Raw genomic sequence first — 14,908 nt, forward strand, 5'->3', positions numbered from 1 at the left:
CAGCGGCTGAATCTGGACGCCAGTTCCGACTTACATACAGATTCAACTTAAGAACAAACCTACAGTCCCTATCTTGTACGTAACCCGGGGACTGCCTGTATTCTGAAGCCCCCAGTGGCAGGGCCGGCAGCCAGTGTACTCTTGCTTCACTGCTGATTATAGAGCCTTTGTCAGCTGCCAGCCTGGGCCCACCATGGACAGAGATTGCTCTGACAGCATTCCCTGTCCGCGGAAAACTTGGACACCCCCCGTCAGTCGAAGGCGGCCACTGTGAAGTAGCCTTTGTCCGTGACGGACTAATACAGAGCCAGCAAGGAAGTGAGGGGGGGAATGCATATAGTCAACTAGATAAACTGATAAGCCTAGGCTTATCGGTTAATCATATAGTCGCCTACTTGTTTACATCCCTGGAACTAGTGGCCCATGTAGACCCTGCTGGTGGACACGAAAAGTTCCCTAATTTTTATTAATGTGGTACCATTTGAAATTGAACATTGATGTGTCCAAGGGAACTTTTAGTGCGTCGCAGCAGGGACTACATGAGTCATTTGTGTCTCGCACCGGTGCGCACTAGAATTTACACCCCTGTAAGGCAGACTAATGCACCATGTAGACAAGCCCAGAATCTTGCAGTCTGTTGTGCTCCATATATCCTTTCCATTTCTCTTACCTTCTCTTTTTTTTTCAGTCACACTCAAATCATCTTAGCTTTTAGAATAAAGCAGATCAAACATTTCTGTGAAATAACTGGAAATATTCTTGATTTAAAACTGTGTGTATTCTGCTTTTACTGGGTGTGGGCACTTATTTGTAGGAATGCGGGATGTATGGTGTTTATTGCTGCATGCATTTGTGCCTGCACTGGGCACAAACAAGGTGTGGTATTCTGTGCAAAGTTATTTTCCATGTTTTTCTCTAATGCTGATTTGGCTTTAAATCCACTTTCTTTTTTTTCTACGGAAAGTGAAACAGTGCCCTAGCACTTTTGTCTGTAAAAACATGTACAGATTTATATAAAAACGGAAGCCTAATGTCCAAGAGTAGAGATCAGATTGTAGGCTGGTGACTCTGGCATATTTATATAGCAGGGCTATAAGCTGTACATTTCTTCATTGATGGTCATTAAGACACTTTCATATTTGTTCAGACACGGTTTACTTTTGGGGTAGAAAAAATCATATTTTTTAATATCTGAAAAAAATGCACTTCAGCTTCTGTGTATCATCAAAGTGAATGTGACAAAAATCTGGCCGATTTATTACAATGTTGCTAATGAGTCAGTGCTAGGAACTTTCACAACATTGCAATTCCTGACACAGGGGACATTTTAGCTATTAGCTGCCAGCTGTAAATCTCTTCAGGACAGTAATGCTTAGGTTTAGGAATGCTAAAATATCTAATAGTGAAATGAAAAGTAATCTGTAAAATAGGGAGGTGCAGTGTTCCAGGTATTTCCCAGTAGTGTCCAACATGGCATTGGTTACTATAATGCTGTTGTTTGTTTTCACAAACCAGCATTTCATAGTTTGAGAGAACAACTGCTGAGAAGAGACCATAACCTCTTGATTTCAAAGGAACCATCATTTCACTGGTGCCTCTGTGGTTAATGTAAGAAAGGTGTTTTGCCATAAACTTTTCTGAGGTATTCAGCAAGGTTGGAAAGGGGTCGGCCCAAGCAGGAAGCCCTTGTCTGTGCTATAAAGAAAATAGCAAGTAACAAAATGAAAGCATCAAAGAACCAACAGGATGCAGTCCCAAGAGTCCATTCTGGCATGTTGGTCCTTCTTGAAAGTTAGCATTGAGTGAAGAGTGACCTTAAAATTCATTTCATTCAAACAGACTGAGCTCAAGTTTAAAGTTCAAGGCATTTTGTTTTTTCACCTGTTTCCTACAGTTTTAAGAAACTTCTGAAGAATTAATGTGTAACTATATCTGGTCACTGAGCCAACATTAAGAATTTTTCTCTAGGGAAAATAATGTTACTGTATAAAGGGAGAGAAATGGATACGTTTCTTAGTTGCAAGAAAATAGTTCAACAAAGTAAAATTCCAACTGCTGGTACCATGGTACCTAACATCCCTAGTTACTGCAATCTCTTTTTAACCCCCCTAGACAGATCCAATAATTGTCTGAAAAATCATGGAAAGGCTGTTTTATTATGGGATTTACAGCTGGGCAAAAGGATAGTAGTGGTTTTGTTTTAGAGACAGCCTTGGAACAAAGAGTCTAATTATGACAGTTTAGACTAATCTGCAATTACAGGTTGACTAAGCTAACATTTAGCAGTAGATCTGGCCATCACTTTCACATAGTGTTTCAATAGTTAGGCGGTAAGGTGGTTGGGGGGTGGGGGGGAAGCACTAAGCAGAGATTCAGTCATTAAGCAGGCTGCTGAGTGAATACGATATTTAAGCGGTGATACTGCTCATGTTCAGCACCAATGCTGTTTGTTTTCAAGCATTGTTTATAGCTGGTTTTTACTCTAACCCCATTAGTTTCTAATTTCATGATCCGAAAACCCCGTTACTTTACCTTCTAGTCTTTAAGCCTAATATTGACAAAATGACTAGTGATAGGTTGCGTTAACAGTTTGACAGACTGTCACTCATAGTTAAAAGAAATAGTTTGAAGAGATGACATACAGATTTCACTCACATATTCCCATGTCATTAAATTTTAATGACTGTAGTATGAATATTTCATGAAAGTACTTTTGAATGGGTTTGTTTTGGCCAGGAAGCTAGTTGTACGTTATAGTGTCTGATTTTCTGTAGGCTACGGTGGCAGGGGGATGAAGTGTCAAACTGGGTTGCCTGAAGAGGTACCTTTTTTGTTTTCACTGTTGAATATTCAGTCTAGGAGTATATCTTCCAACTATTGTAGTGTGTGACTTAGCAATTTTGTTGAAGGTCTTAAAATTAGATTCTGCTCTCTTGCCACAAGGTGGCTAAAATTTATTGAAATAAAATACAGTGATCAGACATTATGATGATAATTTGTAACTCTTTCTATGATGCAGTGAGCAACAACCAGGATGGAACTATTACTTATTATGCAGAAAACTGTATAACTTGTATTTGCAGGAAACGACATTCAGCATTTATCTTCTTCAAGTACATGTGTTCACTGCTCTTGTTGGACTATAGTTAATTTTTTTTAACAAAAGTAGAAGGGTGGATAAATGATTTCTTTTAAAGTAAGTGAATCATTTACTGCAAAGTAGTGTAACCATGTTATATTGTGTTTTTGAAGAAGTGACACATTTTGAGGGAAAGCAGGTCAGGCCTTGTTCCACTAGAGAGAAGTTACATTTAGATGAGGGACAGTGATTGAAACTTCCATTTCCTACTTATCTTTGCATGATAAATTCATTTTTTAAACACCATGTCAGAAACTTGACGCTGGGACTGCACTATTTTTAAATAGATTCAAATAAAATGATATTAAACATTCAAGCACACTTTGATGGAAAAAAATCTAGTGCATACACTTCTCATGTAATGGTCTTCCTATAAGAAACTTTTTCAAAGAGTAGCCTCAGATGTACAGTAGAGAATCTTTTGTTTAATGGAAATGAAGCATATCTTTTTCTTACAGATGCACCGTTTACTATTGAGCTTTTTGTGTGCATGTTAGTTTCTCCTTTTATATTTTAACTTATTAACTCTGACAAGTAACCTCTTGGTTGTGAACAATTTAATTCACAATTCATTTTTCTGATTCAAAGTGAACACAAGTGCCCTAATCCCCTAATGGGAATTAATTGCATGTTTCAGTGCTTAACTCTGATCCTCTCTCAATCCCCACTGGGACAGGTTTTTTCCTGAAGGATCTGTGTTTGTTATTCAAAACACAAGCTGAAAGGTAATGATTTTTCTTATAAAAGGGACTGAATATTAATGATCTTTTTATTGTAAGGGAATGATCTGTATCCCAAAACTCATTTGATGTCATGAATGGTAAATTATACTGAACTAAATTATACTGTATTCTGACAAAATACAGAGTAAATCAGGGTGACTTTTTTCTCCCAAGTGGGGGGGAAAGTTTTTTTTTTAATTTTGTTTTGGGCAAACAATATAATATTGTGGTAATAGACATTTTTTTCCTTACTGAAGTAATAGCATAATGCAGATTGTCTAAAGAGCTGCTGGTTGTTTTAAATTATCCTGTAGACCAATAATGTGCCCTTCTAAATAATCCAGCTCCAATGCATCTGCCATAAATATCTGATGGTCACTAAAATAAGAATAATTCACAGAAAATACATTTAATTCAATTTTGCTTTAAAGGTTTTCTTACTGTTTGAGTTTCGTCTAATAAAGCACTTTCAAAAATAAGTATTAGGTTTGTGTAGCTGACAGACTGCTGTGTTGGGTGAAAATGAGACCTTCTCCAAGCAGCTCAGTGACTGATGGTGAAATTTAGAAGAGTATCAAACAGTTTGAAACTGCTTTTGTTACAGAGAAAATAAATGGGGAGAAAAGGGGAGATTGCCAAGAAATGATGAAGCTATTTTTTATAAAGCCACCTCTTTCTTCCATACTAACCCCTATGGACTGCTATATTCCAAAATAAAACCAAGACACAGAAAATGTACTTACAGCCTGTGTTCAAGAGCAAGACAGGAGTGGTGTAGGAAGGGTAATATAAGTTAAAAGTAAAGTCTAATGGCAAGGGCTTAAACACCACATACTGTACTTGCCCTCTGCACCAGCTGATGTCAGGCTGTTGTTTTGTTGCTTCATTTTCATGAGCACAAATTCACCATTCACCCCCCTTACCACTCCGCATTCCCCCAGCTACAGCTTGTGAGAATACTGTCCTCTGGTACAGCTTGTACTTTCCTAAATTGGTAGGACCACAGATGTTCCTGGACCAGAGAACCCAGGAGCCCTGTGGCAGGGGGAAGGGCAGTGGCATGGTCAGGAGCCTTGCTGCACAGCCAGGAGTCCCAAAACAGGTGGGACCAGTGTCTAGCAAGCCTAGCCATGGCAGGCAACACAACTGGCTGGAGGCAGGGAACCTGCCATGCCCAGAAGCAGAGCCAGTGACAGGAAGGGACACTGTGTTTGGGGAGAGGGGGGCAATGGCAGGGGACTTCCTCTGATCCTGCAAATTGCCTCAGGTTCTGAGAGTGCTGGACCAGAGAGGTTCAACTTGTACTATCCAGGCTGTAAGTAGTCATGTAACAGTTATTACAAGCACCCCAGCACACATTTTTTTTGCTAAATGGTTAAGTCTAACAAGTCCTTGCACTTGTGACCATTGCTTTCAATTAGCAGTGACTCAGTTGTGATCTAATTTTCCTTGCATACCCCTTCCTTCCAAAAATAAGCTAGTACTAGTATTATTTTTACTGGTTTGAATTCACAGATGCTGACTCTGAAAGCTGAGGTTACAGTAAATTCTTCAGCACATTACATGAAATAACCTTACATCATGCTGTGCTTTTGCCACTATACTTCTGATGTGCCTCACTTTGGGACTGAGCCTAGTGGCACACAGTTGTAAAATTCGCTCAAATCAGTGGTGCTCCTCATCCTCTGTTTCCTCAGGCCAGAGCTCAGGTCACTGCTACTATAAACATCTTCAAGGCTCTGCTCTTGCTTTAATGTTGGAACCAAGCGTGCAACATCATATGGAAAAAATAAGTCTTATTGTGTCCTTAGCTAAACGCGCTCAGGCAACGTAGCATGATGCTGTGTTCAAACACTTGAATTTTGCTTTTCAATGACTAATGCCACTGTACCTGTGTGACAGCTAGCCCAAAATTCATGCTGAAGTGTATTGCTCCTGTTGCAGGGCAGCAATGCACTTTCTGCAGTGTGAAATTAAGGACTTTTACATGTGGTGTAACGGTAGCCATACATTTTTTCCTCTGAGGTGGAAAGCACCCTAGTTGCTATGACACTGTCATTGTTATCACTAATCCCAATAAAGGAAAGGAAATCTTAAAATCCCCTGCACCAAACCTTCCCAATTGTAATAATTAGAAGTGGAACAGTTATAGACTGCTACTGTGCAGTACTTGAACATGACTAAAAGATTTCCACATCGGTTTTGGTAAAGGACATGTACACTGTAGTGCAGTTGTTTTGGAAACTAAAATAGCTTCCTGGGTTGCTTTTTGTTTGTCACAAAGTAGCCCTGTAGCAAGGCTCATGCAGTCAAGTGAAAGAAAGATCCAAGAAATGGTCTAGTTTCACTGTGGTTCAAAAATCCACTTGGTCACTGTGGCTGCTGTACTGAGAGTAGAAATTAATCTGCTTACTTGGAAAATTCTGTTAATCTTTCCCAACAATTTTTATGCTGGACTTGAGCAAGAGAGATAGATGCAGATGCTGCAATTTATGTTTAAGGAGAGTAATGTAAGAAATTCCCTTGCTTAGTTATATGTCTAAATAGTTTTGTGTGCATGTACACAGTGTAGATTGAAAATTCAGTGTGATATTTTATGAAATAGATTATTAGTAATACCCTATGTTGGTCTTTTTGTTCTGTAGGTAGAATGGCTCGTGTCTTTATTTATGGAACCCTTAAAAAAGGCCAGCCCAACCACTGGCACATGTTAAACAGTACCGTTGGGAGAGCAAAATTCCAAGGCAGGGGACGCACCATGGAGAAATACCCTTTGGTGATTGCAGGAAAATATAACATCCCTTTTTTGCTGAACATCCCAGGAATGGGATACCATGTTACTGGAGAGATATATTCTGTTGATGACCAGATGCTGCAATTCCTTGATGAATTTGAAGACTGCCCAGACATGTATCAACGTACTCCTGTGAGAATTGAAGTAGTAGAGTGGGAAGGTAAAAGCAGTGCACCTGAAGAGAGGCCAGCTGTTAACAGCATTATGGAATGCTTTGTGTACAGCACAGCTACCTACCAGCCAGAGTGGATAAATCTTCCCTACTATGACAATTATGATTCCTTGGGGAATCATGGTCTTCATTATGTGCTACGTAAAAATAGAGATTAAAAATGGAAGGTAACAAAATGTATTAAGAAAATTCACTAAATACCTATTGATCACAAGCCTCACATAAATCTAGAATTCTTGTATTGAAGCACTAGTGCCTTTTGTAGCCTTTCCAACCATATACTCATTGATTCTAACATCATTACCATACAGATACAGACTGGTGCCAAGCCTAGCAAAATTGTTTTTGATTGGTGAGTAAAATACTTTGTGGTGATTTTTCTTTTTTTCCTTGTAAAGTCAAAATAAAAGGGCAGCTGAATGGAAGATTTTTCACTGTAACTGGTACATTTTCATGTCTGTTTTATCAGTTTTATAAAACAGTATTGCTACGCTACTGCAAGAGCAGATAATGAAATATGGCTGATTTCAGAACACTGAAAAAGCAGCTCAGATTACTGCACAGCAATCCTCAGTCAGCAAATGTCTGAAAAGAAAACAATTACATCTGTGTCAAGTGCTGTAAGAAAAAATGATAGAAAAAATAAAGTGAAACAGAAAAGACTGAAAATAGAATGAACTTCTCTCACTGTGTTGTATAACCAACTGATCTGAATTTGGTCTATTAAATTGTAACTGGATTGTAACAATTGTTTGTAAGATCCACTGGGTTTATAAAACATATTAAGATAAAATCTTGTAGAGGAGTTAAATTTTTATTTTTTCCCACTAGACCATACCAGCACATTTGGTGCCATTACAGTCTACTGAGTAAATGTGTGCTTGGGGACTTTTTAAAAGCTAATTTTAACTGTTTAGTACATTATAACATATGAAGTATATCAGTAAGTATTTTGCTGAAACATCGCTGGGAAATCTTCAATGGAAAAATCACAAATATGTGAAAACTACTTTTTTTTTCCTAAGCGAAAAATTTTCTTAATTTTGAGTTTTAAAATACCCTAAGGCCCTAGTTAATCATGCATTAGTGCTTTGTGTTATTTAGTTTAATGTAAAAAATAATTTAGTCCTTTTCCTTTGCACTGTTTAGGCTAGAGCTCAGCAACCTTTCAAAGGTGGAGTGCCGAGATTTGACTTATTCACCTCTATGTAGGGGTCTAAGTGCCCATGATACTTTTTAAAGTCAATAATAGTTCTACTTACAGCAGCTTCATTAATGAATAAATTAAGATCCATATCTTACCCTTTTAGTGCAGGGGTCGGCAGCCTTTCAGAAGTGGCATACCAAGATTTAACTTATTCACGGATCTCTGTGCTGGGGTAAGGAGAGGATAGGGGAAGCAAGGGCAGGCTGCTTGAGTGACCTTATTTTCTGAACCAGCTGCAGCTAGGGAGAATGGTTTACATTATTAAACAGATTAAGCGTTATAACTCTCGTGTTAGTTTATGAAACTTCATTTTCAAGCAAGTAAAATGTTATGTCTGACACTAAAGGTTTCAATGTTTTCTTTCTTTATGGCAGGGATGGGGAGCCTCTTTTGGGCCGGCTATCCCTGACCCACAGAAAAATCAGTTGGGGACCACACAAGTGAGAAGCAAAACACTTCCTCCAAAACCCCCATCTCTCACTGATGTGGCACCCATATGAGATGCCTCATTCCTCTGGTGCTCCTGCCCTATGGAGTCAGGGAAAGGGACAGGGAGGGCTGAGGTTAGGGGCTTCCCCTAGACTAGATTTACTTTTCTGGGGTTCTAGTGTATTTTGTGGACTCCCTTAGGCTCTGGGGTAGGGACAAAAATGTAGGGTTCAATGTGTGGGACAGGGCTGCCAGTGAGTGGGATAGGGAGGGGGTGTAGGATCTGGGCAGGAAGTGGGGTGTAGGAGGAGGTGAGGGGGCAAGGTAGGGTGAAGAAATAGGCTGGGAGTAGAGTGTCTGGCCAGGGGGTAGGGGCAGAAGCAGGCTGGGGTAAGGATGTAATAGTGTAGTAGATTAACAAATAAGCGGAAGCATATAAGTTAATGCTGTAGACTATGGCTGTGTTTAGACTGGCCAGTTTTTCCAGAAAATCAGCCACTTTTCCGGAAAAACTTGCCAGCTGTCTACACTGGCCACTTGAATTTCCGCAAAAGCACTGACTTCCTACTGTAAGAAATCAGTGCTTCTTGTGGAAATACTGTGCTGCTCCTGTTCGGGCAAAAGTCCCTTTTGTGCAACGCTTTTGCGTGAAAGGGCCAGTGTAGACAGCTCAGATTTGTTTTCCGCAAAAAAGCCCCGATCGCGAAAATGGCGATCGGGGCTTTTTTGCATTTGGCACGGACGCTTTTCTGCAAAAAGTGCTTTTGCGGAAGAGCGTCCATGCCAATCTATACGCTCTGTTCCAAAAATGCTTTTAACGGAAAACTTTTCCATTAAAAGCATTTCCGGAAAATCATGCCAATCTAGACACAGCCTATATGTATTCCCTCTACCCCCAAGTACATTTTTTAGCAGGCTGGCCAGCAACCTGGCTCATTGCTAGCTTGTGATGGGTCCAGAACCTACCCTTGCTGCGGCTCTGCATTAAAAGGGTATTAAGAGCTAGGCTGGCAGGCAGCCCAGCTCAGTTCTGGCTTGTGCTGGGTCCAGGAGATACAGACACCGCTCCCGGACAGGGGCTGCTGCCTCTGTATCAGAGGCAGCAGTTGGCGCAACAGGCAGCCAGTCCTTGAGGGGAGCTGGTTTTTAAACTGGCTCCCCTCACAGACCAGCTCCCACCTGGCACCCCATGCTGCTGCATCTGATAAAGAGGCAGCAACGTGGAGTGGCAGGGGGCTCCTCAGAAGCGGGTCCAGAGCGCACTGGCTGCTGGCTCCACCCCTGGGTACTATAGAGTAGTCAACTAACCGATAAGAATTCATGAGGTTACTTGACTATTCAATTAACCGATAGTTAATATCCCTAGGCTAGGGGCAGGCTGTCTGGCCAGGGGGCAGGAGCAGCCAGACTTTCTGGCTGGGAGCAGGGGGATGAGTGAGGAAGTGGGGATCTGGGCATGAGGAGGTGAAGGGGGCTCTTGTTTTTGCACCACGTGGCAGGCAGCTGCAGTGCAGCCTTGGCAGCAAGTGTGGCCAGAGTGCAGGGTCAGGGGCTTGTACAGCACCCACTGGCAGAGGGGGCAGCCAAGCAGGGGTCGCTCAGCACCTCGCCTGGTCCCTCGGAGCTGCCAGGGCAGTAGGAACAGCACCTTCTGGCACAGGCTGGGCCCCAAGCTCTTTCCCACCTCCCGTAGCCTGCTGGGGCTGCAGCAGCTCGACCAGCTGTGGGCCATTTGGTGCCATACCACCTGCTCCACTCGCCACCAGCTCCAAGGCACGGAGGTCCCCCTGCAGCAGAGGCCTGAAGGAGGCAGCAGCACAGCTGGACCTGGGGCCCCATGCAGTGCAGGCAGGTCCCTGTGGGGGAAGGGGCCCTACAACATGCAGTGGTGGGGCAGAGACTTGCAGGCAGCAGAACGCACTGCAGCCAGTTCAGGGGCCGTGCCTCCGAGCGCAGAGCCACTGTGTGCACAGCCTAACCTGCTGGGAAAGGGTGCCAGCAGTAGGTTAGGCTGTGTGTGCCTCTCATAGCACAGGTGCCGGAGGTGGCCGACCCCTGGTTTAGGCAAACACTTCTCTTGCTGCTTGATACCTAGTAGCAGGTCTTCTATTCTGCATATAATAACCAGTCAGAATGCTACCTACATTCATTGTACAAATCTGTCAATGGTGGGGGTAGGAGGGCAGCGAGAGGGGGGCATGTGTAATGTAGTCCATAGACTAAGTCACATTGCACATCCAGTGAGATTCAGGTTCTTCATAAGACACTCCATAGAAAATTATCCCATGACTGTCAGTGGAAGGCTTGTATACTGAACAAGGGAAGAATATGCTCTGTCTTATTTAATAACTAAACTTTTAATTATAACATGTATTGCATGCAGGTGCCTATGAGAAAATTCTATAGGGTACTTTTAAACATGCCACTACTGGAGCTTTTATTTCAGGCTGTCTGACACAGCGCTACAAAAAAGTCAGAAATGGCTAAAACCATTTTTCCTGGAATGCTTAATCAATATGCTAAATACAGCAACTAGGCTGATAGTTTTATCCCACACTTCTTTAAAACTAAACCATTGGACTGGATACACTATTAAAGAATAGTAGTCTGAGTATAGGACACATCTACACTACAATCTTAAGATGGCAATAGGTTAGGTCAGTGTATAGCCACAGCACTAATTTACTGTGGTGGCTGATGGACACACTACCCCCAGGGGCTAAGGGGGTGCATCCTCACAAGGAGCATTTTCTACTTCCAAGTAGAGATGTGAACATGTATCCAAGTACATGTGTTAACCCTCTCAATTACTCACAGCTCCCATCCTCTCCCCCCTCCCCCCGGTATCAGCATGCACCACCCGTGTGCCTGGGGAGAAGGCTGTGCTGCCGCCTTACAGAGGCAGTAGTGTGGTGGTGAGGAGGCAGGTGGGAGCTGGTACACGCGGGAATGCGGCTCTGCTGAGCCAGAATGTGCAGGGAACTGGCTTCCACGGAGCTGCCTGCTCTGTCTCTCATTCCCCTGCACTGATGCTTCCCACAGGGGTAGCAGCACAGGGCAGGAGGGAAATGGGAGCTCGTGCTTATGGGGAGCCAGCTTAAAAGCCAGCTCCCTACAATCACTACCACCCGCCTCCCCCATATGTAAAGATGAAACTGCTGAAAAATGCAGCGGTTACACATTTACACAACTAAAGGCATTTTAACATCCCTATTTACAATGACAAATGGAGCAGTGTGGGCAGCTAAGACCCAGGTCTCAGCTCCCCAGTGAGAGAAGGGGAGAAGACAGATGCAGTTTCTCACCATCAGCTGTGATCTCTTTAGGCTCAGGGGGCAGGTAGGCTCCAAGCAGGAGGTTAGATACAGCCAGGCTCCAGGTGGGGAGCTGGGCTTTCTTATCCATTTCATAGCTATGACGACAAGAAAGCCAACAGCTGCTGTAAGTAACAGTGTTTACGCTAACTGTGCATCACTATACTATGCCATAAGCCCTTCGCCAACCCAGTGGAGGTAAAATTCTGGGGATGCAGTGAGGCACGTTCATCAGTCAGAGCAAGGCTATAGTATAGACACAAGTAGGTCAATGTAAGTTGCTTTATGTCAACCAAACTGTAGGGTAGACTAGGGCACAGTCAGCATAGGATTCAGAAGTGCCTAAATTACTCTTTCTGTGCCCTTGGACAAATCACTAAGGGCTTGAGGCAGCAGGAACTCAGAAATCAAGGACATAGAGGCTGTGTCTACATTGGCATGATCTTGCCCCAAAGTGGCCGCTTTTGCACAAAAACATGCTGCCTGTCTACACTGGTGGGGAGTTCTTGCGCAAGAACACTGACATTCTAATGTGTGAAATCAGTGCTTCTTGCGCAAGAACTATGATGCTTCCGCTCAGGAATAAGTCCTCTTGTGCAACTGTTCTTGCGCAAGAGGCCAGTATAGACGGGCAACATGAATTTCTTGCACAAGAAAGCCCGATGGTTAAAATGGCCATCGGAGCTTTCTTGCGCAAGAGAGCGTCTGCACTGGCACAGATGCTCTTGCGCGAAGGCACATGCCAGTGTAGATGCTCTCTTGCGCAAATACTTTAATGCAAGAACTCTTGTGTTAAAGAGTATTTGCGCAATATCATGCCAATGTAGACACAGCCAGAGAGTTTGGCCTTATGATATAATACCTATCTGGAAATACCCTGCTACTAAGGCTCTAACTTCACTTTCAGCCCAAAATGGAAATAACTCTTGGATCAAACAAGCAAAGTGGACCTTTGGGAAAAATTCCTAACAAAGTCAATGGGGGATTTAAGCACACAGTTAACTTAAATCATTTTGACAATTTTTCCCTTCATCCCCATTATGGAGGGGGCCCTGGCATGCTAGCTAAGATCCTTCTAGTAATTGTACTGGTTAACTGCTGAGAGAAACTGGTGGTATTGCTCCCCAAATCAACACAAAAACCTACTGACCCCCTCCTAGGTACTTACTTTTGGGTAGGAATACAATACAGAGCAGGGCTGATGACAGAACTAGGTTTATGGGAGAAGCACTTGGACAGAATACAGCAATCAGGTTTGTGAGAGTTGTAGGCAACAGGAATAAAGTTTAATACATGTGTGGGGGAGGCTGGAGAGAAACCTCTGCACAGCTACCTAAATGGAAGATTCAGCTCCATGGCAGGTAGAGTCTAAACATGGGACCTGTTTACCTGCAGCCTCCTGAGCTCTTGAATGGCAGAAATCACGCTGACAGTAAGGGCCATTAACCACTATTTACTCAGGCATGTTAGGATGCTGGAAACATTAATTTAGTCTGGAATAGAGTATAAAAAAGATCCAACTCCAAATGAGGATTCTTTGAGATTTTGTACAACTTCTTTTGCCTTTGGTTATTTGTCACTAAAGTAATGCAAGTCTTACGGTCTGCTTAAAGGTGTTCTTGTAAAGCTACAGTGCAAATTACCAGTAAGGCTACGTCTACATTGGCCCCTTTTCCGGAAGGGGCATGTTAATTTCAGAGGTCGTAATAGGGAAATCCGCGGGGGATTTAAATATCCCCCGCGGCATTTAAATAAAAATGTCCGCCGCTTTTTTCCGGCTTTTAGAAAAGCCGGAAAAGAACGTCTACACTGGCCCTGATCCTCCGGAAAAAAAGCCCTTTTCCGGAGGATCTTATTCCTACTTTATTTGCACTTTGAAGTAGGAATAAGATCCTCCGGAAAAGGGCTTTTTTTCCGGAGGATCGGGGCCAGTGTAGACGCTCTTTTCTGGTTTTTCTAAAAGCTGGAAAAAAGCGGCGGACATTTTTATTTAAATGCCGCGGGGGATATTTAAATCCCCCGCGGATTTCCCTATTACGACCTCTGAAATTAACATGCCCCTTCCGGAAAAGGGGCCAATGTAGACGAGCCCTAATGGTACAAGCTTTCAGCAACACTCTAGCTCACACTTTCTTTAGCCTGTAGTCAAAGGTAAATCACAAATCTGGAAGAAATGCTCCTTTATAAACAAATTGAAAATGTTTTCCACAAAATGTACCTGATTATCGCCTCAGCTGGCCAGAGGCTCTAGAGGTAATATGAGGAAATGGGGAAGGGGAAAGTTTCCCACCAAGCATCACAGTTTGTTCAGCTTTGTAAAAATCACAGTAGATTACTCGAGATGTACATAAATTCCTTTTTTCTCATGAGGAATACAGACTTGCTTCTCTTCCTTATAGCATCAACCAACAGTAGATTATGTTTGGAACATTTGCTGCTTTTTTTGTCTTGTGGAACAAGCCTACCACCACCATTTTTCAATTTGCAAATCTACAGACTTTTTATATGGAGAGGCTTCACAATTCTAAGGAATTCTGTCCATTACAATGCATCTGAACAGAAATCAAACAACGAGTAGCTCCGTCTAGGAGAAATTGCTCTGTTTGCTTACTGATTACTTTTTTACTTAACTATTTTATATGATAGGGCTCATGCACATTTGAAATGATACCTATTACAGTGGCTGAACTCAAATGTCTACTTTAAAAATACATTCAATGAGGCCTCAATATTTATGCAGAAGTGTTCAATTTTATTGATTTGTATTTGATATTGAAAATCAGGAGAATTACAAATCTTTATATGTACAATATTTATAGAAATAAAAATCTGACATCCATTGGCAGTCTTTATATCTGTTGTACAGAGAATATCATGGTTATGCATTTATGCAATAAATATGACAGTATAAAATTTGCTACATAGGAATGTGTTACACACATTTCTCTGTATTAATATCCTCATTTTGCATTATGAGTGGAAATAAAGAGTTAATTGAACTGTGCGATGACATGAAGGAAGCATGTTTTATTCCAGTTCTACGAGCAGATCTCCTTCCCCAACAGTCTCACCAGCTTTACAGCACACAGTTTTCACCTACAGTGTGAAGGTGAAAATAATTATTAAATCTT

At 42.2% G+C, this 14,908-nt stretch overlaps 2 protein-coding genes across 5 annotated transcripts in view; one reads left to right on the forward strand and one right to left on the reverse strand.

The window, feature by feature from the left end:
* The window catches only part of GGACT (gamma-glutamylamine cyclotransferase), a 49,917-nt gene extending 42,297 nt beyond the window's left edge, over window positions 1-7,620 (forward strand). For 2 of the 3 annotated variants that reach the window (XM_014573321.3, XM_075918748.2), the window contains exon 2: window positions 6,507-7,620. In XM_014573321.3, the coding sequence (XP_014428807.1) occupies window positions 6,512-6,985 (474 nt within the window). In that variant the 5' untranslated portion in view covers window positions 6,507-6,511 and the 3' untranslated portion in view covers window positions 6,986-7,620. Of the gene's footprint in view, window positions 1-3,626; window positions 3,865-6,506 lie in introns of those variants that run through there. The other variant, XM_006122468.5, reaches the window with a different exon arrangement.
* A 6,888-nt stretch (window positions 7,621-14,508) lies between these two features.
* The window catches only part of PCCA (propionyl-CoA carboxylase subunit alpha), a 475,238-nt gene continuing 474,838 nt past the window's right edge, over window positions 14,509-14,908 (reverse strand). For both annotated transcript variants that reach the window (XM_075918750.2, XM_075918752.2), the window contains one exon: window positions 14,509-14,873. In XM_075918750.2, the coding sequence (XP_075774865.2) occupies window positions 14,805-14,873 (69 nt within the window). In that variant the 3' untranslated portion in view covers window positions 14,509-14,804. The remainder of the gene's footprint in view (window positions 14,874-14,908) is intronic.

This window comes from Pelodiscus sinensis, chromosome 1 (assembly GCF_052426305.1).
Source record: "Pelodiscus sinensis isolate ZL-2025 chromosome 1, ASM5242630v1, whole genome shotgun sequence".
In the NCBI taxonomy this organism is placed as follows: Eukaryota; Metazoa; Chordata; order Testudines; family Trionychidae; genus Pelodiscus; species Pelodiscus sinensis.